Genomic DNA, 22,884 nt, shown 5'->3' with positions numbered 1-22,884 from the left:
TACATTAAAGAGTGACAAACATGCAAAAAAAAGAAGAAATCAGGAAGGGGGCCAACACTTTCTCACACCACTGTATATATATATATATATATATATATATACAAAAACTATATTTATAATAATTTTAGCCAAAAAGTATTTTCTCCTAAAAGATTTATTTACTATTTACAAAAATTATTATTACAGATTTTAGGCCAAAATATTTACTTATAAACATGTTTTATTATTATTATTATACATTATACAGATTACTATACCTTTTGATTTAAAAAAAGTATTTAATGGTAAAAGCATTAACCATCACATAACATCACAATCTTTCACCCGCCCCAAGCTGCCCAATTTTTCTTTCTTTTTTTTTTCTTTTTTTGAGAATGTCTCAGTATTTTATCCCAGAGTGCAGATCTGGTGACAGATGAAGCAGTGTGTGGAATGCACAGCAGAAGCGTGTGGTGTGTGTGCTTTGTGCAGCTGAACAGAATCTGGAGGCAATTCAGTGGACAGCGATAACAGGGCCTTGGCACAGGCTGCGGGCAGGATGTTAGGAGTACTGCCCTGTACTTCCGGAGTGGGATGGGATCGAGCTTGGGAATGCTGCTGGCCCTTAGAGCCCAGACTCAGGTGGGAAATCAGAAAGGGAGGGGTGCTGGGTCAGCAGGGGCCCGTCAAGGATCAGGTAGATTTATTTTACTCAAAGGAATCATCCAACTACGTGAAAAGACACATTGATATTCAAACTGGTGCTTTGGTTGGCAGAAATTCCAGTTTGAGTATATTCAAAACTAATATAAAGACATTTAAAAATCACAATCACCCATTACATTTTCTGTCAAAACCTCCTATTGGCTTAATCCTGACATCGGTTCTGAGTGAACTGGATATGAACCAGACTATACACTCAAAGTAATCTATAGTTATTTCAGTTGTGCTTGATAGAAGCTGGATTTGGACCTTTAGCACCATTCGTTTAGTTAAATATATAACAAGACACAATCCCTTAGACAGCTCATTTAATACACACTTCATTGCTGCCAGATCTTGAAAAGCAGGTAATTTGAAGACAGAGTTTCCATGAATTATGCAGCAAACATTTTTTGTGATGGAATTATATATATTGGAGTACCACTTAACCAAAGATGATGGACAATTGACACATGTAGCATTCCCAAGGCATGAGGTCACAGTAAGACGAAACTGAACTTTCTTTGGGGAGGTCCATCAACGTGTTTGAACGTGTTCCATTGCAGCATACTGTTTATCATACGTTATCCAGGCATCTAGCTGTGGAAAAGCTTCGGAGCGCGAACGTGCCAAGTCAGGCCTTTTCCTTACATGGTATAAGCCACTAGACACGAGACCATCTCCTTCCTGAAACATGTGGATCTGTCTGGCCATGATCAATGTCTTGTTGCCCAGGACATTTGGAATTTGTTTAACTGCAGTTAAGTTTCTTTTTTGAGCATCTTGGTGTCCTGTAGTCCACCTCCTTTGCACTTTCGGGCTCAATTTGTAAACTCTTGAGGAAATATTTTTTACTTGGAAAATGTTTGACACAGCTAAAAGTGGGATCATTCTTACCTTTTTGGGTTGTTTTGCTAAATAAAGAGATGCAATGAATATTATTGCTCACCATTCTTGGTCCCAGTTGGCCGCCTGTCTAATGGTGCATTTAAATGTTGAAACTTCTTTAATATTTCCTTGAATATGGCATATTGTAAACGAATGTTTGTAGTCATATGTAGGAAGTGCAGATCCGATTCTAATCCAAAGCAGCTTGACGCTGCTTGAGGGGGTCTGCTGGAACATATTAAATGGACAGAAGTCTGCAAATGTTTCCTCTCTGAATGCTGATGAGAGTTTCTCATAGTATTTTGAAAGAATGTATAGTAATGCAATGATTCAAAGTTTACTTCACCTATTCATTATATAGCCGAAAGTATGTGCACGGCAAAGTGTATTTGGTTTCAGAACCATTGGCATTAATAGGGAGTTGTTGCTTCTGCTTGCACTGTAAAAATGACATAAAATGATACATTATAATTACATCAATAAAACTATGACAACAGGTTACAAACTATAATAAGTAATTAAATGCAGTTATGTTCAGAGAGTTAAATATCAATAAAATGACAATTATATACTTAATACTTTTGTGGAAACTCTTTGATATATAGAAAGTTTAAAAGAACACAGGCGCGCGCACACACACACACACAAACATTACAATGATTTCTGAAGGGTCATGTGACACTTCAGACTTGAGTAATGGCTGCTGAAAATTCCGCTTTGCCATCACAGAAATACGTTACAATTAAAATATATTAAAATAAAAAACAGCTATTTTAAGTAGTAATAATATTTGACAATTTTTACTGTTTTCACATAATTTCTGATCCAGCCTTGATGAGCATAAGAGACGTCTTTCAAAAACAATAAAAAAAAAAAAAAACATACAAACCCCAAGCTTTTAAATGGACCAGTACATAAAATATATAATAATATAATATATACAATGTACTATTATAAATAATATATTTACATTATGTCCAGATCCTGTAATTACAGAAATATATAATATTAAATCTATTAAATGTATGACTATTTCTAGTGGCTAAAAGGTTGTGGCCCTTGGCATAGAACTAGACAAAGACATATGATGGGGTTATTCTCACACAGACGGTTTTCTGTTCTGTAAGGGGCACAGGTGCAGCTACCCTTAATTCAGGAGGAAATGGGCAGGTCAGCCAGAGAAAGAGAGAATGACTCATTTAGATGATCGAGACCACAGTTTGTGCTCCAGTGCCTGCAGGGCCGCACTAAATAAACCCATTTCCCAAAATTCTCAATGCTTCACAGCTGGTGTATAGAAATGAGAGGCATCACACAGAGGCTGAAGGGTGACAGAGGGCAAAACTACTGCATGTGACCTATTTAAGACATCAAGAGTCATGACTAATCACCGACGCATTGTTATCCAAGTGTTTTTGTACCTTAATGTTCATTTAAAATCAGGATGGCATGATGCATCATGCATTTCAAAACTTACTCTTTTATGATATTAGCAATCATGCATTAATGCAACTATTGAAACTCATAAAAATCACAGTGGTGTACAGTACTCATTTAGATATCCAAGTCTTGCTCTCTAAACTAAAGCCCATGCTAGTTTCACAGGGTGCAGCATCTTTAACCATGTTTGGTTATGCAAGGCCTCACCAGTGAGCAGCAACTCTGTCCTGTTACACATCATGGCACAAAAGCCTTCACATATTTATCGGGTCTGAAATTTAAGATCCTAGCTCCTGATTCAGTGCATCTCTGGTTGGGGATCCCGGTCTGTGCATCTGGAGATTGGTGCGGTGGAAGCAAGGGAGTGAAGGGACTCGAGAGGGCTTGATTCACTGCCAATGTACAGCTGCTTCTACTGCTAAGGGCATGTTGTTCTTAATGTGATTTGAGGTTTTGGTGTAATTGCCAGCACTAGCGCTAATTACACATCAAAAAGACGGGTTTAGGAAAAACATAACGTCTCGCTGCCTCCGTCTTTGATGGTTTTGATGAATGGAATGACAGACGTGCCATAAGTTAAATCTTTCATTTGTCCTCATAAATCCAGAAGTTGTCCAAATAAGCTGTAGAGGAGCAAAAGATCTTTTGTTCTGGTTTATTGTTTAACTTCAGTGAGTTTTTTTCAGCCTGTGCATTGAGAGGAAGAGTGAGTGGGGGAAGTGGGAAATGACTCCAGATTTGAACCCATGTCACCCATAGTAAAATAAAACAATAAAATATATAAAGATAAATAAATATAATGTCAGCCTAATAGGAAAAAAATCCATTGAATAATACATTATTTTATTTTATTTTATTTTTCACAGTGTCAATATATCTTTATACATGAAAATATATAGCTACATTTATGTATTTGTGGATCTGTGGCATCAAAAAATTTTAACAACACCTTAATTATCCTACTGTACCTGGCTACTTAAAATCCACCAAATTTGGTGTTCCTGGTCAAAATGACCAGCCTTTTAAAAACTGCTTGTAAATTGCTCATCATGCTATATTAAAACCAAATCTTGGAATCAATCTTTTAATCAATCTCACTAATCAGAGTTTATGAAAAATGCATTATTTATGACAATTCTGTCGATGTTCACTCAAAAACTGAGGTGCGAAAGCTCAGATCAATGAGGCCTATTACCATTCCATTCCATAAAGAAATACAAAACCTGTGCTAATCGAAAGAAAACAATTTGATAAAAAGATTGAATCCAATATTTGGTAATAATCCAGCATAACAAGAAATTTATAAGCAATTTTTGTAGGCTGGTCATTTTTGACCGGCAATAAGTGTAACAAGGTGGGGGAAAATATCCCTAAAAAGTAAAAAAATTATAATTTTTTTGTTAAATTGTTATATCCTGTGACTGTGTAAGCAAAGTGAGTAAGTTTTCGTCAAATGTGATGACAGCATTTTCATCTCCGGGTCAAAATGACCAGAACACAACAAATAAATAAAAGAATGACCATAAAATGTTAAATGTGAAATTATTTCATTCGTATATCACAAGAAAGAGACTACAGATTGATGCAAGAGAGATGAAACTATAACATAGTTACCTAATCTAATAATCCTTTCTCATGCACTGTATCTACTGGTCTGAATAAGAGAATAAATCAAATAGAAAGCATGTACTCTATCAGTGAGAAAATCATTTCAGCATCTTACACAGCTCTCATTGGTTTTGGCTTGGACGAAGATCCTGCCCTGATGTGTATTCTGGCTCCACACATTTGTCCTGTCCGCACATAATAAAGCGTTATAGCAAACCCACTAGACAGCTCGTTATGTCATTGTAAATGGCTTCACCCAGTCTTACCTGGACTACAAAATACTGACTTCCTGACACACAGGAATTCCATTACAGGCTTAAGATACGCTATATAAATCTTTTTAACGGAGCTGGACATTATCTGTCAGTCTGTACTGTAAAAAGTTCTGGTGAGATTAATTTCATTTCAAAGCTTTTTTTTTTTATCTGCGTGTACTTTAGTGCAAAAGCGTTTAGTCATAGTGGAGTCTAGTGCATTCAAACTCTGCGTAAAAAAATTAAAACCACGAAGAGGGCAAATTGCCCAAGACCTGGAATCAGTCACAAATGTATAAATTAGAATATGTTCTTCATCTCCAGGAGTCTGGGAAATGTATAACATGCCCACTGTACCCAAAAGCGTTTTGTAATTTCTTTCTGTAATGAGCAAGAGAAATGGGAACAGAAAAAGAAAATGTCTTTGAATTCTTCAGATCACTTATCCTGGTTTTATTAACCTCTTTTTTAACAGCTATTTTGCATTGGGAAACTTCCTGAATTCTTCAATGTCTCCATTTGTTCCTGAAGTTGTTGATTTTCTTTATCAAGTCCTCATGTTTTGTCCAAACATACGCAAATATATTACAGAAATGTATTATATATATATCTATCATTTATATATCATTTTCACTCAAATTCTTATTCTTGTCATTCAAACTGTATTTAAAATTCTTGTATTCAGTAAGAAAAATGACTATTAAAATGGTCTTCGGACAACATATAATCAAAGTTTATATATATATATATACAGTGGGTACGGAAAGTATTCAGACCCCCTTAAATTTTTCACTCTTTGTTATATTGCAGCCATTTGCTAAAATCATTTAAGTTAATTTTTTTTCCTCATTAATGTACACACAGCACCCCATATTGACAGAAAAACACAGAATTGTTGACATTTTTGCAGATTTATTAAAAAAGAAAAACTGAAATATAACAAAGAGTGAAAAATTTAAGGGGGTCTGAATACTTTCCGTACCCACTGTATACTGTATATATATAAGATTATGGACTTAACTCATGCATACAATTTTGACCATTTATATTTAACTAATAAATGCCTGTTCTACCACAGTTAATAAAACAGAACTTGTCCACAAACAAGTGCAGGCAATTGCACAAATTTCATTTGTAAAAGTGGCAAAAGTGTTACAAACTGCCTTAATTATATTTGATGAATGCAGTGAAAAGTGTTCCACTAAAATCTGATCAATTCACTAGTTTTCCACTGTGGTCACCAACACTTTCTCACATCAAACCCAATGCAAATGTAGGAAATTGCATACATATTGTCTTATGCGCAGATGCAATACATTAACCCAGTGTTCAAGGCACAGCAGCCTTCTGTTGACAGATGTGACAGGTTGTAGGCATGGGTTAAGAGGGTTCAGGAAAGCCTTGTGCATCTATCACCCAGAAGGCCCTCACATGAGGTCACCATTACAGGACTTTTTCAGTTTAAGCACATATGGAGACTCTTTAGACATGGTGCAAGAGCCTTGTTCCTGTGCTTCTGGAGGAGAGCCAAGCCAAACATGCCTGAAGCTCCAGTAGAAGCAGCCGTCCAACGAGTCCACTCACCTCTAGCCTGCTGGGTGCGTTCTGTCTGGCCCAGCGCTCCACACATGTGATATGGAGAGAAGAACACAGAACAGGCTTCGTGACGCCACCATCATAATTGTTCCCATATCGATGCATAGGTATTATAATATAAAATGGAGGCCAGTATCTTGCAGAGAGACAGACTATAAAATCCTTACCAGAATTATCCAACCAAGTTCTCTGTCACAGATGTTAAAAAGTGCTCTCTGACCAACCTGAACCCTATGTTTTAAAATTCAAAGGCTTCAGTGCTGTGGATGACTAGGAGTGATGCTTAAAAATAAAATGAAGAAATAAGGTATACATTTTCATCAATGTTATAAAATGTGGTTGGATAAAATAATAACAAAATAAATTATTAAATAATTTTTGAATTAAAAAATAAATGGACATACATGAAGTGTATATCTTACTCTCCAATTACAGTGCATCTTATATCTACTTCAAACGGTCCAAAGACATTTTTAAAGGGAAAGTTCAACCAAAAATAACAATTCTGTCATCATTTACTCACCCTTAAGTTGTTCCAAATCTGTATAAAGTTCTGTTGAACATAAAAGAATGTTTTTTTTTTTAGAATTAATTTGAAGAATGCTGGTAACCAAACAGTTACTGGTAGCTGTTGACTGCCGTAGTATGGAAAAAAATATTATAACAGATACCAGCAACTGTTTGGTTACCCACATTCTTCAAAATATCTTCTTTTGTGTTCAACAGAAGAAAGAAATTCAAACAGGTTTGGAACGGACATGAGAGTATGACAACATTTTCATTTTTGGGTGAACTAAAGAAAAGCATTTGACCAAACGACAAAGAAAATAAACTTGTGAATGTTTTTGTTTTTGCTTTTGCGTTACTTGTTAAATCTGGACAGGGCTTGCTTTTAAAATAAAAAAGTTATATTTTTTTATTTTTGGCAAATATATTTTAGAACTACCGTAGCATCTTCTGATTTCTCTCAACATGGGGACAGGATAGCTGTCAGTCAATAAATTGGGAAAAAAAGTAACTTGCGTTACTTATTTGAAAAAGTAACTCAGATATTCTCTTGTAAATTAAAAAGTAATGCGTTACTTTACTAGTTACGTGAAAAAAAGTAATCAGATTACGTAACTCTCGTTACTTGTAATGCGTTACCCCCAACACTGATCATAACGATTTAAACCGCTAATCAATCACGCAGGCGTTTCAGGCTCTTTCGTGAATTTTCAAGTCATTGAAAAAGAACCGGTTCAAAAGAGAAATTTTTCGTGAATCAGAGTCGTTTTCCCGATCGTAATCGCGTTCCGGGAACGCTGCGGCGCGCCTTCTGTTATGCGATGGGTGTGTTCGGGGAAACACTAAATTATCAAAGTTATATAAAGTTATCATATGTTAATTCCAGCATTTAGACATTCTCCCCCTTTAAAGGCACTTGGATCTAGGTGGGTTGTTGTTAAACTCTCTTTTATGAAATACTAGCACAATTAGATTTTTTTTTTTTTTGTCTTTGTTTACTGTATTGATAGGCTATTCATTATTTCAGAGAATATAAGCAAACATGCACTGGTTAACTGAAATTTGCCACTTCCTTAGCTCTGTTTGGTGTTGGGCATACATTCAGAAAACACAAAAGCATGATTATGGAAAATTGTATATGAACAAATATATATTTTAAAATAAATTATAGTACATATGAAGCCCCTGCTAGCTTGTAAATTATATAAATTCTTAGAATGATAGCCTATATAAATTATACAGATATTGTATGGCAAGAGGTGAGAGTTAAGAATGGATGATATTGAAACCTACAATAATATTTCCATGAGTAGAGAAGATATAATTTGCCTTTCCTGGCAGTTGTTCATAAGCCAACAGCTGACAGGGAGCGTCTTGATTTTGAATTAGAGTGACCAGGACAGTTCAAATCTTTATAAATCCCACTCTGTCTGACTGTCTTTCTCTTTTTCAGCTTGTACTCAAAGAGCTGTGTGTGAATCATGGACGAGGAGTTTGATTCTGAGCGTCGCAGAGAGTTACGGAGACAAAAGCGAGAAGAGATGCAGCGGGAGGCAGAGAAGTAAGTCACAAACTTTAATTTAACGGTTACGTTTTTTTTTTTTAATGTTGAATTGGCTCTCAGTTGCTTCCATTATCAAATGGCATTCATCATTTTAGATGATGAAATAAAATTCAGATCACTGTCATCCCGATGATTAGTTCAATACTATTTTAAGCCACAGGAGTGCTGTCTGCAAAGCTCTGGCCAAGTTGTTAGAGAGGCCTGTGTCTGCGTCATCCAAACAACCGTGCCTCTGCTCGCCTCGCTATTCCTTATAAAGGTTGACATGCTTGTAAATGTCTTCCTGCGTTTACAGTGCTTTGTTACAGTTGATGGGTCGGTAGAGTAAATCCAGATAATATCTGATTTTAGACAGAGGCACATTGGATATATATTTTTAAAAGTGTGATAGTTTCTTTCAGACAAGAAATGGTTTGACTGGCAGATGGGATGTGCACTAGTTTAGTTCAGTTTAGTTTAATTTAGTTTAGTATAATCTATATGTAATCACACAAAAAATTAGAAATGTTATTTAAGGAAATTAAGCATTTTTCATGTAATTATCATTGTTTTAATGCAAAATAAAATCTTATTGTCATTACTGTAATGAAAAAAAACAACTATGTATTATTTAAATGCTAAATTATTTGTAAATAGTGCTAGTTTGTCGTACCGTCTAAATTATGCTGATTTCAATAAAAATACATGTGTTGTAGTAAATTTCAAATGAGAATCACCATTAACAATAATGAATACTGCAAAAAAAAAAATTGACATTGTGTTAGTGGTCTTTTGTATACAATAAATGTCAATTATTCTGTGTTTACACTGGGTTTGTTTAAACCAGATTAGATTTATTCATGCGTCTGTTTTTTTACGCAAGCCTTCTGTGGAAATCTGTCTTTATTCCAAGAACTTCTTGAAGTGCTATCCAGCAGGGAACATTAACATTCTTGTGTCATTTGGTCATTTAAGCCTTGCAAAACTTTATTCTCTTCATATTAATTCTTGAAATACATAAAAAGTTTGTATTAGCATGGGTAGTGTGCACTGTGGGTTTGGCAGGCCAGGTTTGTTCAGAGTGTTTATACTCTAGTTCAGGATGACTTGGCCCACTCATTGACTGAGAGCTGCAGTTTCTCCATCCTTCTAGAACTCCCACTGTCCAGTGCTCCATTTAAGGACTGATCCGCAGATGTGTACTATTGGAGCTGACCGATGCTTTACTGCGCTTTGTGAGGGATAATACTCATTCCAGAGAACAGATGAAAGCATATACTAGCGTTACACATGACTGTCAGCACATACGATCATATTTTCACGTAGGTTGGAATGCACATGAACAGTTTTGTATATTGTTTGTGTATTTGAGGTGGTGGTGGTGGTAATAGACGGTACAGTGTCCTTGGAAAAGCTACGGATGTTAGATCGGCATCATTCCAGTTTCTTTGGTTGTTAGCTACTCTAACGATAGCATACACTATCCATCTCACTCTATCCATGGTTTTCTGTCTTTGCATTTGCAATATTTAGAGACTACACTCTAAAAAATGCTGGGTTAAATACAACCCAGTGCTGGGTAAAATAGGGACAAACCCAGCAATTGTGTTTATCAATGTAGAAGATGTTTATCCTCAGGGATATATTTAGTTGTATACAATAGTCTTTGTGATGAAACGTCAGAAGAGAAGGATAACAGTTTCTATTAATTTATTAAAAATACATAAAATACATTTCTTTAAGAAATAATGCCACTTCTTCTTGATGAGCATGTTTTTAATTTCTGACATAAGATTCAGTTATTTTGTAAGGCCAGGTCCAGTCAAACTGTCATATGGACTGGTGATACATCTGTTCTAATTAAACTAAAATGTTTATTAAAGTAATTGTATTAAAATAAGCATTAGAAAGAACTAACTTGGTGTACAAAAATAACTCAAACTAAACCTGAAATAAAAAGAAGTAAAAACTATACAGACATATAAAAAAAAAAAAAACGACTAAAAATTACAAAAACACTCAACAAATGAAAATAATGGTAAATTTAAAGATAAAAACTAATTTAAACTATTAATAAAATAAACTACAATAGTATCTCAATAGTACTATAATAACACTGATTTGACATTTTTAAACATCAGAAAATTTGACATTTTTATGAAAAGACCAGGTTAGTTTGGGTTGTAATATGTCATGTGGTGTGACTCCCCAAAAACACAATGATATTTATGAATAAATATCTGGCTATAAAGAGAACATTTCTTAGAACTGGGCACATATTTTAAACTACAATTTTTAAACTACAGATTTTTTTAGATATAATAGATACTCTAATTTGTACTCTAATTAATACTGGTATATAATTAATAACGGTGGTCTCAGTACATTAAACTAAGATAAAGTAGACTGACACACACACACACACACACACACACACACACACACACACACAAATTAAATTCACTTTTAAGCTTTATTGTGGCAACAGTCAGAGCTGAATAGGAAATCAAACCTTTGACAAAAATCACTTTCAAGTCCAGCGAATACTCGAGCAAAATCCACCATGCCTAACTTTTATCTGGAGAAATTATGAATTCTGACACTTTCTCCCTTTGTGTGCATGTTAAACTCTGAGTGTGGGGAATATATTTCTCTTCTTCACAATCCTTCACTTCTGCTGCACAATGTCATATTTCTCAGAAACTGTTCGGTGCATCTGTGCTGGAATGGCCGAGAGAGAAACTTTATTGAGATGGATGAGTCTCAAGAAAGAAACCTCAAGGCATTTCTACCACATCCATTGGCTTTGTAGTGGAGAACACAAACTTTATTGGAATCATATCTGGAAAAGAAATATTCTCTATGAAAATGATTGATGCTAAAGAATCTGAACTCCCCCAAATCCCAGCTGCCTGTCATGGTTTCCAGTTCAAAACAGCAACGGAGAGAACCCGCATATTTATGTCAAAGGAAGTGAACATGGCATCGCCCATAAATCCCTTGTGCTTGATTAAACAGCTCACCAGATGCATCAGCATATTTTCTAAATGCGGTTGCTTATTCAATAGTTTCAGCATATTACCACTTCAGAACGATGCCATCATAATTCTGTCCAATTTAATTTTCAAGGATCAACTATACTGTCAAAGAAATGATGTGGCTTCTAATTAATTTATTCAGCATGTGAATTATAGGGATTCAGTCTTCATTAATCTTTTCAGAGACCCAAAAAGGATTTCACGATATTACATCAGTTCTTTGATTGACATAACACCTCTTTTGACATAACACAGCTTTTCTATAGTAATGCAAGGACTTCTGGGAACATTCTTGTACTGTTTTCTCATTGCACATTATATAATGACTTTATTTTGTACTTTAAAAAAAATTAAAAATTAATAAAAAAAAAAAAAAAATGTTTTATTGTACAAGTACATGCATTGCCTTGTTTGAGGTAATATAGATTATCACCATATATTTTATTGCAATTATATATATTTTTAAAAAGATTTAAAATATTTCAAACTAATATTGACATATTATAATACAATATAATTACAATAAATGACAAGCTAACTTGCAGTTATTTTTATTTTAATTTTTTAAAATGTATTTATTTATTTACAGAACATTATACATAATAATCTAAGAAAGAAATATGTAGTGGATGATGTCCTGTTATTATAGCAAAATAACCAAGAAGCAGGGGTCTTTTATCGCCATGGAGTTTATTTTGTTATCATGACAGACTGACTGTACATAATAATAAATGGACATGAAATATTAATTTAAGCTGAAATTATTTTATTACGTGAAAAGAAAGCGACCATAGAGGGAAATGAAACACATGAAACTAGCACAGCTAATGCTTCCCAAAAGCATTGTAAACCTAAGTAGATTGTAGAATCCATTGGCACCAACAGTCCAATGCAGCCCTGGCCTTCAATACAATGGGAATCTGGCCTCTGTCATGTGCTGAATCTCTCTGCATCTTTATTCCAAGATTCAGTCATAATGTTTCAGTATCCGTCAAGAGTGTGAGCTTTCTCCCTCCATCTCTCCTTGCATTTCATCTGCCGCACTAGAGGTCTGAAAGCTATTGTATTCATCCAGCAACACTTCTTACAGAAGACAGACTGTATTCTAAAATCACAGTCATTATAAATCACAGATACTCCATCTGACTGTTTTCTTGGTTATGGAACTCCCTGAGAGGACTGGATTGTTTCGGATTTCCACTGTTGGTCTCGGGATGGAGAAATAGAATTGCGGTCCCTGTTATGGGTTTCTCTCTACCATCTACAACATCTGCAAATGATTGGGAAGGGAAGTGAGGAGGAAAAGGGGAAAAAAATAAAACCCATCCTCCATCAATTGGCCATTTCAAGAGCTCTCATTGCCTTGTAAACACCGACATGCCATGGCAAACTCAAGCCAGGCCGGACTCACTCAACTACAATGGCAAGACAGAGAATTTGAGAACATCTGAGACCGACAATGAGGCAACTCTGAGGGGAAAAAAGTACATGTGGCATCTAAGTTTACAATCTTGCTAATTTACCATGACGCTAGTATGCTAACAAAGCTTTTCCATCAGATTGCAGTCCAGACCCCTCTCTGTATATTCCCTTGCCTCAAAGATTTCATTACAGTTGAGGTTTTCGGGTCTTGACCAGTATCTTAAGCAAGCTGGCAAACCAAGCATAAATAAACATAAGAAACTGTTTATATGAATCTCAAGGTCTAATTCAGTCAACAGAAAAGTACTGGTATTGGAATTGTATTTCCATGTTTTTTGATGTGATAAAATGATATTATATATTAATATAGAAAACATTTAGTAGCATGATATTACCATTTGATACCATTATTGTACTACTGCAATGTTTTGTAAGAATATCCTTTGTATATTGCAATAAACAACCACTCTCAGCATGACCAATGTTTAATTTGTTAATAAATAAATACATACGTTTAATAATTTATGTTATAATTGTAATTTTAGATATGAATTTAAATTTAAATAGTTGAATATTAAATAAATGTTAACTAGATGGGTACATTTTGTGCACACATTTATGCATATATGAGGAATTTCTACATATTTGTAGTAGACTGTGTGGATTCATTTTCAAGCTCACATTTGGTCGTATAATCATTATTGACTCTTCGGGGTGATGTAAAGTTTATGAAGTGTGTTTCCCACTTCAGCACTGAGCCAAGAAGCATTCATAAATCTGTCAGTATTGTCTGTCTGCATTCATACTGAAGAATGAGAGTCTTTACTTGCATGTCTGTGTCCCACCGCCTCTACAGGATGAACTCTTACGATGATGACGAGGAGGCGGCCCGGGAGCACCGGAGACGAGCCCGTCAGGAACGCCTGAGCAATATGGCGAATGAAGAGTCGAGTAACACTACTCGACGTGCAGAGACGTCCTCCTTGATCACTAGTTCTGCATCGGCTGAGGATGATGATCAGGCTCTCCTAGAGAAGATTGCCAGGAGAGAAGAGCGGAGACAGAAAAGGATGAAGGAAGCTTTGGAGAGACAGAAGGAAGTTGATCCCACCATCACGGATGAAACTGTCGCCACCAGCACCACTACCACAGAGGACGAGCCAAGTCATAGAATTGGCGAACAAGAGTCTTCCCAAAATGATGTCTCTTCAACAGAAACCAACTCTTCGAAGGAAAGGGAAGAGAAAAAAGAGGAGGAAAATATAGAGGAAAACAGCATTGAGATTGCGGAGACTATCACAAAAAAGGAGGACCCAGTGCCTGTCAAAGCAGCCGAGGAACCCAAAGAATCTCCTGAGAAGATTGACAAACCAGAAGAGATAGACAGACCACAGAGGTCCTACCTCAGAGAACAGGTCATTTTCTCAACATTTTTTGCTGTCATTCCACCATATGATGAAAGTTTAGTATGTTAGCAATGCATTTCATGTGGTTTCTACAATATTAGTTTATTCTGACTCTTCATTTGTTACAGGAATCCACGGAGGAGAAACCCAAAGAACCAGCTGTACCAAATGAGGTATGGGATTCCTAGGATTTGCTTAGGTTTTTAACCCAAAAATGGGTTTTATGGTGGAACATGTTTTCAATTATTTGTTATATTTTTAGGAAGAATCAAGTATAGAGATTAAAGAACAAACAAATGCAGATTTAGAAAAGAACAAGTTTGAAGATGAAAGTCAAATATCAAGAAAAGAACCGACAAAAGAGGACCAAATAGAGGTGGAAGTCATAGTGGAGCCAACTACACCACAGATTGAAGAGGAAAAGCTGGTGGAGAAAGAAGAACAGGTAAAGAATCCTGAAGAAAAACTTGTTGAGGTGAAGGCTCAAATTCAAGATGAAGCTCCAGTGAAGAAGAAGGATGAGAAACCTATGAAAGAGCAAGAGAAACCCCATGTACCAGTTGAAGAAACGCCACAAAAATCAATTAGGGAAGTTGAGGTGAAAGCCAAAACCCCAAAGAAAGAGGAGGAGAAAGCACAACTGAAGAGGGAGGTTGAAGAAAACCCATCAACACCAAAGAAGGTTGAGGAGAAACCTGTGACTCCAAAGAAAGAGGTTGAGGAAAAGCCTAAATGGAAGAAAGAGGCTGAAGAAGCGAAGGCCAAAGTTGAAGAAAAAGTCAAATCAAAGAATGAGAAGGTATTCACCTCTTAGCCTGAGTGATGCATAGAAATCACAGACATGCTTTGTGCACAGCCCACGCTTTTAATGCACTTTTCGGTTTGACTGGATGGACAGTTTTTGCGTAAATCTCATGAAATCTGTAATGTGTTGTATTTCATTTATGCAAGTTCGTTATTGTTTTACTTTTTTTTTTTTTACTGTAATACACTGTAATATACAATATTTAATTAATTATTACAGTAATAAGAATATAATGAGTCACCATTTAGAAAAATGGGAATTAGAATGTCGCAATGCACAAAAAAATCTTAATAATAAACGTATTTTTCTTTATACTAAATTGTATTTGTTAATTGTTCCGACTGATTATGGAGTGAAATGTCACCAGGACACGTTTTCATGAGATTAACCCATTTATGATCACATATCACTTTGCTTTATACATGCTGTTCTGAAAACTCAATATTTGTGTCAAGACTGTCTGGTGTTGCTCTATTTTTGCTGTGTAATTTGCATGCAGTGTGGTCAATTCTCCATGCTATACCCACTGATTGCTATGTTAGAAAAATCACTTGCTAACACTAATGATAGAAATAAAGGTTGCCTGTTTTTGTTTCTTTAGGTTGTAGAGGAAAAAACAAAACCTTCCTTTTTACGTGACAAAGTAAGTTAATGTCCAAATAGCATCACAGCTCTACCAAGAGATTTATAATTGATGGAATGACAGCACAACCTGAGAATAAAATAATATTCATTGTTTCTCCATTCAAAGATGAAAGTGTCAACAAAGCCGCAAGATGTAGCTGACAGCACCGCCAAAGCCAAGAAACCAGAGAAGACACTAAGGCAAGACTCATTTGTCATTTCATAATTTACTCTATTTGCATTCCCAGATTTTTTTTGGAGAGCCAACATGAATATAAAGTGTGGTCAATTCTCCATGCTATACCCACTGATTGCTATGTTAGAAAAATCACTTGCTAACACTAATGATAGAAATAAAGGTTGCCTGTTTTTGTTTCTTTAGGTTGTAGAGGAAAAAACAAAACCTTCCTTTTTACGTGACAAAGTAAGTTAATGTCCAAATAGCATCACAGCTCTACCAAGAGATTTATAATTGATGGAATGACAGCACAACCTGAGAATAAAATAATATTCATTGTTTCTCCATTCAAAGATGAAAGTGTCAACAAAGCCGAAAGATGTAGCTGACAGCACCGCCAAAGCCAAGAAACCAGAGAAGACACTAAGGCAAAGACTCATTTGTCATTTCATAATTTACTGTATTTGCATTCCCAGATTTTTTTTGGAGAGCCAACATGAATATAAAGACATTGTTTCTTCACGTTTTAGTCCCACCAGCTTGCGTTCTCCCGACACAGAGAAGCAAGATCCCATCGCCAAGCTGGAGGCAGAACGCAAGCTGCAGGAGCTGAAGCGCAGACGGAATGAGACAGACAGCGAGGCACTGGAGAAGATGAAGCAGAAGCAGCAAACTGCAGAGGCCGAGCTGGAGGGGCTGAAGAAGAAGAGGGAGGAAAGGAGGAAGATTCTTGAGGAGGAGGAGAAGCAGAAGAAACAGCAGTTGGCAGAAAAGAAAACCAAAGAGGAGGTAGAAAAAGAAAGCTGGGCAAATGCTAATTTTCATACTAATTCTGCTTACTAAAAGTATGTACTGTGCTGGTGATGGTATAGTATGTACTTTTAAGTATATACAGTAGTCAAACAGTATGCCAGTATTTAGACAACTAAATATGACTAAATACTACTTTTTTGATACATCTGCATAACCTGCCATAGTGCAAAGGTTTATATGTAATATTAGCCTAAAACATATACACAAATTCTTGATTTGAAAACTCAACAATGATTTGCAATGCTAGTCTTGTTCTGGCATACTATCTAGTACAAATAACATGCAAATTAGAATGCATCAAACGTGCCAAAATTAAAATTTATGCTGACTAAGGGGACATTCACATGCAACATGTTTTTGCATTAAAAAACAATGTGAGATGCAGACAGCGGAATGAAAAAAAAGCAAGGTCTCGAGATATGTCTTTTAAAAGTTTAACTTATTTTAACTTGATAGCCACAATTTTAGAATGTTGTGTTATGCACAAAACAAGCACAATGGTCAAATGCATTCAACTAGTGCAGGGCTGTCCAAACTCTCTGCAGGACACCGGCCCTCCAGGACCGAGTTTGGACAGCCCTGAACTAGTGCATATTTACTTTATAGAAAAGTAGCGCAGTGGAATGCAAAAACGCGTTTATAGAACACATGTTATGTGTGAAATGAGTGCAAAGCAAGCGCAACAATCAAAGACGTCCATCTAATGCAAATTTACAGCAAAAAAGAATGGAAAATAGCACAGTGGAATACAAAAATGCATTTTTAGAATGCCAGGCTATGCACAAAATGAGTGCATCGCAAGTACATTGGGCGAAAGACATCTGTCTAGTGCAAGTTTATGTAAAAAAATAATGGAAAAGTAGTGCAGTGGAAAACTAAACTAATTTTGTGTGAATGGCCAATCATACACTTTATTTGTGAGAAGTATACTGCCCTTGTCTTCTTGTCACTAAAATGAACAGGAAGAGAGGAGGAAGATGAAGGAAGAGATTGAGCGAAGGAGAGCAGAGGCAGCCGAGAAAAAAAAACAAAAGGAGGAGTCGAAAGAAGGGAGCAAAGCACCATTTATCGCACCGAAGGGCGCCTCCGGAAAGGTCACTGACTCTCTGACCAATTCTAAGTGTGACTTACAAAAAAGCACTATAGTATTACCATGTTTTTTGAACATGGTACCATAGTAATGTGTTTTATGTGATACTATTTGTTTCCTTTTTCTGACAGATTGGCGAAAAAGCTGAATTTCTGAACAAATCTGCTCTAAAACGGTAAGAAGTGTGTCAAACTACAGTCAAACAAGTACTGGGGTCTAGGATATACTGAGTTGATACTATTTTTTATTTACACCAGTCCGGTAAAGACATCACACACTCCATTAATTTGCAAGATTGGAAACAGACTAGAGCAATACACTTCTGCTGTTCAGGTGAGGAATTGTAAACACTAGAGCAGCCACCTGTCATTTATGACTCAGTTTGAGATTATCTGCTGTTGTCCAGACCAAAGAAGTGACCAAATCACCCAAATCTCCTGTGGATGTACCTGTGGCTGAAGGCCTGCGGAGCATCAAGAGTATGTGGGAGAAGGGGAATGTGGTTAATCCCACCCCGAGTCCTGCAAGCCCCCCAGCGGTCACCAAGGTATCAAGAGTAGAGAAAGAGTTTTAGTACATGATTACTGAAATAAGCAGATAAAGCAGTAATAGTTTGACTGAAAACAAAAGTATGAATTAATGAAAACTGTCCTCTCAGGAAACAGCTGGCCTGAACATCGCTTTGGCTGGTCGTATTAACAGCTGGAAAACCAAGACTCCAGAGCCCAAGCCTCCTGAACCGAAACCAGCTCCTGAACCAGAAAAACCACCTGCCAAAACAGTGAGTCTGTCACTTCATCTATCTGTCTGTCCGTCTGTCTATATGCCAGTATTACTTTAGTATTAATTAAATAATACTATAGTATTTATTCATATTTTGAATTAGATTTTATTTTTAGATTTTCATTTTAAATTTAGTTTGTTTTAGAAATTTTATGATGTGCTTTTGCTAATTTATTTATATTTTTTAATATTTCTATATAGTTTTATTTCATTTTTATACCAATTTTAGTTGTTAGTAATTTTAATACTTAAGTTTCAAGTATTTCCGTTACTTGCAAAGGCTTCATTTGTTTTTGTTTTTAAGTTCAAGTCAGCTTTGTTTTGTGTTTTTCCATATACTTAGGCCTTTAGTGAAATGCAGTAAATAGGAAATTCTTTTCACTTGGAGAAAAGATATATGATTGTTTAACGCCACCTGTTGACAAAGTGGAAATAAAAGCTGGTGAGATACCAGAGATTTGTGAACTGAAAATTAATTCCCAAGATATAGAGAAGGTTTTGAAATGGAGTAGTGTTCTTGTCGGCAGTAGAAATATTTCAGCTTTGGCATAAAACAAAAAGAAATTAGTGTCTTTGTAGAAATCAGTGAAAGGTCAAGTGTTGAAACTCGCTCTGCATTGATGTGGCACAGCTCCAACCTTCTCTCCTGAGCTATATTTCACTCATGGCTCTGTTTATTTTAAGCTTCTTTTACCAGACTTCAATATCAGAATCACTCATACTGTAACACACATATATTAAGAAGTGAATTGGAGACTATAGTAACTATGTAAGAAGCAGACATTGTTCACAGTGACCTGTGACCGCACAATCCACGACCATCAGACGACCCTCTCTGTGGAGATTTTACCTACTTTGATAGATGGGGTTTATAGTCTACAATGCGCAGTGAATACTGTGATACAAAATTGACTGTGTCTGAGAGGGGATTTCTTTAAAAGTTATTTATGAGAGTTGAGATAAATTAGGTTTAGTTTTCATTTGAACTTGTATCAGATATGTTTTTATGCTCACAGACCACAGAACATGAGGGAGAATTGTCTTTATTTATGCATCTACATTTTCTATTATAGAATTCAAAATGTCCACATGAACAGCAAAGTGTGGTAAATTTAAGTAAAGTAAATTTAGCTAAACACTTTTCTATGCTGCATGGTACAAGGTGGCCCTCCAGTGATTCTTCAGTGTATTGCATTTGTGGTTTAGATTTAAAAAGTATATAGAAATCTAAAAAAAAAAAAAAAAAACCCTACAAAATTAGTTGTACCTAAAATTAACAACTACCTTACTGTTAATAAGAAGCAAATTAGGAGCTTGAGGCAAAAGTTAATAGTTAGTTAATAGTGAGAATTGGTCCCCAAACCAAAGTGTAACCAATAAATTATATAATTAACATTTGTTCATTATTTTTTATTATTATTATTTTTAAATAACCCAAAAAAGCACCATGGTACTACCATTAACACATGGTTTATTAAGATAATAAACTAATTAAATTAATATAATTAGTTGTTGTATGTAATAGTAATAATAATATAAAATTATATATATATATATATGTTTATAGTTCTATCTTTAATAATTAAGTTGGGTACCATTAGTTTTTGGGCATGTGCCGTGGTAACACTATGGTATTCTTTGAAGTACCTTGGAATACCATGTAAAAACCATGGTACATGTTTACAACGGTATTGCCATCTGACACAGTCTCAGTACTTTGCCGAAAGGATCCTTTTATTTTCCATTACTGATTTTATCTCCTTCCCACTCCTCTAGCTGTGGCCTTTTCTTTTCCTTTTCCCTCTCCTATCACATTGCTGTCCGCTGTTTTTCCTCTGCTTCGATTCAACCCAGTTCTAGAAAGGTACATTTTAATACAGGAAACATATAAAAATCCATTAACAACCTACTGTATTCAAATCTAATGGAGGGTGGTGTAATTTTGTGTTTTGATAGGAGCAAAAGGCAGCTGAGGTCACTAAACCACGTGGCCCATGGGAAACAAAGGGTGCCAAGGTAAGCTGAGTGGGTGGAAACATCATATGGTGTTCAATCCATAAATGTTCGTTATTTCATTGTTTGTTTCCTTTGACCGGCCCAGAAAAGACTGACAGGTCAGAAAAGTGGTGTGTTGATTTTATGGTTTGTTATTCACATTACACAAATTATTGGCTCACCTACCCACTTTACAATTAGCTAGCATGTCTTTAGCTAGCAAAATATACGTGAAAGATTGCTTCCAGGCCTCATGAATCCAAGCAATAGCCTGTTTCCAAAAAGGCCTTTCATCTTGAAGGGTCTGTATTCAGTTGACATTCAGTGGTTCGTTTTATACTGTATATGACTGGATGGCAATGTTTTGATGTGCAATGGTCCATCAGCATACCTGTATCCCATCATTCCCTTTGCAGATATTGTGACTACAATGTTCCGTCAGATTAAGGTCAAATGATGTGTTCTCATTTATTTTTTCCCCAATATTATTAACAGTTATACCTTTAATAGTACCAAAAATACCAACACAATCTCTTGCACTCGATCTGCTTACGCCCCAGTGACAGTTATGTTTAGGGGTGGACCGTCATGATTAATTTTTCTAAAAATTGTAAATTTTCATACAATTCACATTGTATGAATTCATATAAAATCGCCACTTCGTAAAATAGTCACGTTTTCCTGTGAGATTGGGTTGAAGATACCTAATGCAAGACTTTTTCAAATCACGCTCTCATGGGGTTGTTTTTGTTCCAGGTGTTCGCAGCCAAGAGTAAATTTGTCACAAATGGTAAGTGACCTTTCTGTTTTTTCTCTCTCTCTCTCATTTAGTACCAAATGTCAACATTTTTAAAGGAATAGTTCAACCAAAATGAAAATCATTTCATCATTTACTCACCCTCATGTCCTTCCAAATCTGTATGACTTTTTTTCCTCTGTGGAACACAAAAGATATTCTGCAGAATGTTTCAACTGCTTTTGTCCATACAATGAAAATCAAATGGGGCCCAAAAAATAACATTCATCCTCATTGACATTCATTGGACAAAAAAAAAAGGCATTTTTCAAAACATCTTCACACCACTGAGTAGATTTGCTCCCTAAAAAGGGTGGAGCAGTGAGAGGTGTTTTAATTGACGCGGCGACTGCAAATGTCCGAAGTACTGACCCTAACTGGCTAGCAAGATTTTAAATCTCTCGTTCGCATATCATGCCACGCTATATTTAAAGCCCTGATCTTGTTCTCCTGCATTGGACCGCCAACGTGTCAGACATAATTCCAACGTGTTCATTTCACTCAGCAACTCCCATGTAGCATTGAGTCGTGATGCGTCGCATTCCCTGCCGCAGCTGTTCTGTTGTGCCACTGCATGGGCATGAATCACTGGATTAGCATGATGTCACATAGCAAAGTAGTTTAATATTCAGAGTTACAGAAAGGATAAAAGTACCACATTATGTCACATTAGCTGCGCCTTAACACCCAAATCTAGCACATATTCTGACAGGGATCCTGTTTTTATGGTTTATTACTATTAATTCAAAGATACTAGCGAAAAAGCTAGCAAAGAAGCTAGTGTCGGCAACCTTCCCTGGTCTTTCAGCTGAATTTGTCCTTGAGAGTGACATAGATGACAATGTACCAGGTATTTGCCGCACTTGTGACCATGTCGCTCGTGTGTATTCGTCTGGGTCACGGCACCAACGTGTTAACTCTCTAACGGGGAACAGGTGCGGATGGCTAATGTATTTGCTTTTGTGTATTTGAGGAAGTGTTGAAAAAGCCTGCTGAGTTATACACATGACGTATGTAGAGCAAATGCAACTCGCTCATACCGTCTCTTTGATAACTCATTAGCACATTAACAATGTATTCACTTCTGTTTTACAGGAACAAGAAAATAAAGACATCCAACAGATCCCAGATCAGCCAAAATGGAAGATGCAGCCATTAATTATGCATGATTTTGTAACTTCAGGTTACATTGGAAATCAATCGACAACTTAACAGTACAAAATAAATATTTTATAAGTTCAAAAATTCTTACAATAGTACACAAAAATGCCATTAAAATTAAACATTTAAATTTATTACAATTACCATGAATTGCACAAGCCCAATAATACATATTAAAGTATTAGTATCAAACATTATAAGCGACAGGTGGATTTACGCAAAAAAAATAAAAAAAATAAAAATTGATTGGACGCAA

The 22,884-nt window shown here is 35.8% G+C and overlaps 1 protein-coding gene and 1 long non-coding RNA gene across 2 annotated transcripts in view; one reads left to right on the top strand and one right to left on the bottom strand.

Annotated features, from left to right (window-relative positions):
- LOC107678306 (caldesmon-like) overlaps positions 1-22,783 on the top strand; it is a 25,127-nt gene extending 2,344 nt beyond the window's left edge. The window contains exons 2-16 of the mRNA XM_016473532.1: positions 8,428-8,535; positions 13,834-14,392; positions 14,512-14,556; positions 14,646-15,182; positions 15,790-15,831; positions 15,940-16,013; positions 16,521-16,779; positions 17,766-17,897; positions 18,025-18,068; positions 18,151-18,226; positions 18,300-18,440; positions 18,552-18,674; positions 20,633-20,692; positions 21,428-21,461; positions 22,563-22,783. Coding sequence (XP_016329018.1) covers positions 8,456-8,535; positions 13,834-14,392; positions 14,512-14,556; positions 14,646-15,182; positions 15,790-15,831; positions 15,940-16,013; positions 16,521-16,779; positions 17,766-17,897; positions 18,025-18,068; positions 18,151-18,226; positions 18,300-18,440; positions 18,552-18,674; positions 20,633-20,692; positions 21,428-21,461; positions 22,563-22,576 — 2,220 coding nt within the window. The 5' untranslated portion in view covers positions 8,428-8,455 and the 3' untranslated portion in view covers positions 22,577-22,783. The remainder of the gene's footprint in view (positions 1-8,427; positions 8,536-13,833; positions 14,393-14,511; positions 14,557-14,645; positions 15,183-15,789; positions 15,832-15,939; positions 16,014-16,520; positions 16,780-17,765; positions 17,898-18,024; positions 18,069-18,150; positions 18,227-18,299; positions 18,441-18,551; positions 18,675-20,632; positions 20,693-21,427; positions 21,462-22,562) is intronic.
- On the bottom strand, positions 12,708-18,418 carry LOC107678307 (uncharacterized). The gene is made up of 3 exons (XR_001632931.1): positions 18,343-18,418; positions 13,804-13,934; positions 12,708-12,825 (listed from the first exon to the last, which is right to left on the bottom strand). It is a non-coding gene; the product is annotated as an uncharacterized LOC107678307 (long non-coding RNA).
- Positions 22,784-22,884: the final 101 nt, after the last annotated feature.

This window comes from Sinocyclocheilus anshuiensis, unplaced genomic scaffold (assembly GCF_001515605.1).
Source record: "Sinocyclocheilus anshuiensis isolate Anshui unplaced genomic scaffold, SAMN03320099.WGS_v1.1 scaffold1318, whole genome shotgun sequence".
In the NCBI taxonomy this organism is placed as follows: domain Eukaryota; kingdom Metazoa; phylum Chordata; class Actinopteri; order Cypriniformes; family Cyprinidae; genus Sinocyclocheilus; species Sinocyclocheilus anshuiensis.
The sequence above is the reverse complement of the archived record's forward strand: the minus strand, read 5'-3'. Positions and strand labels throughout refer to the sequence as shown.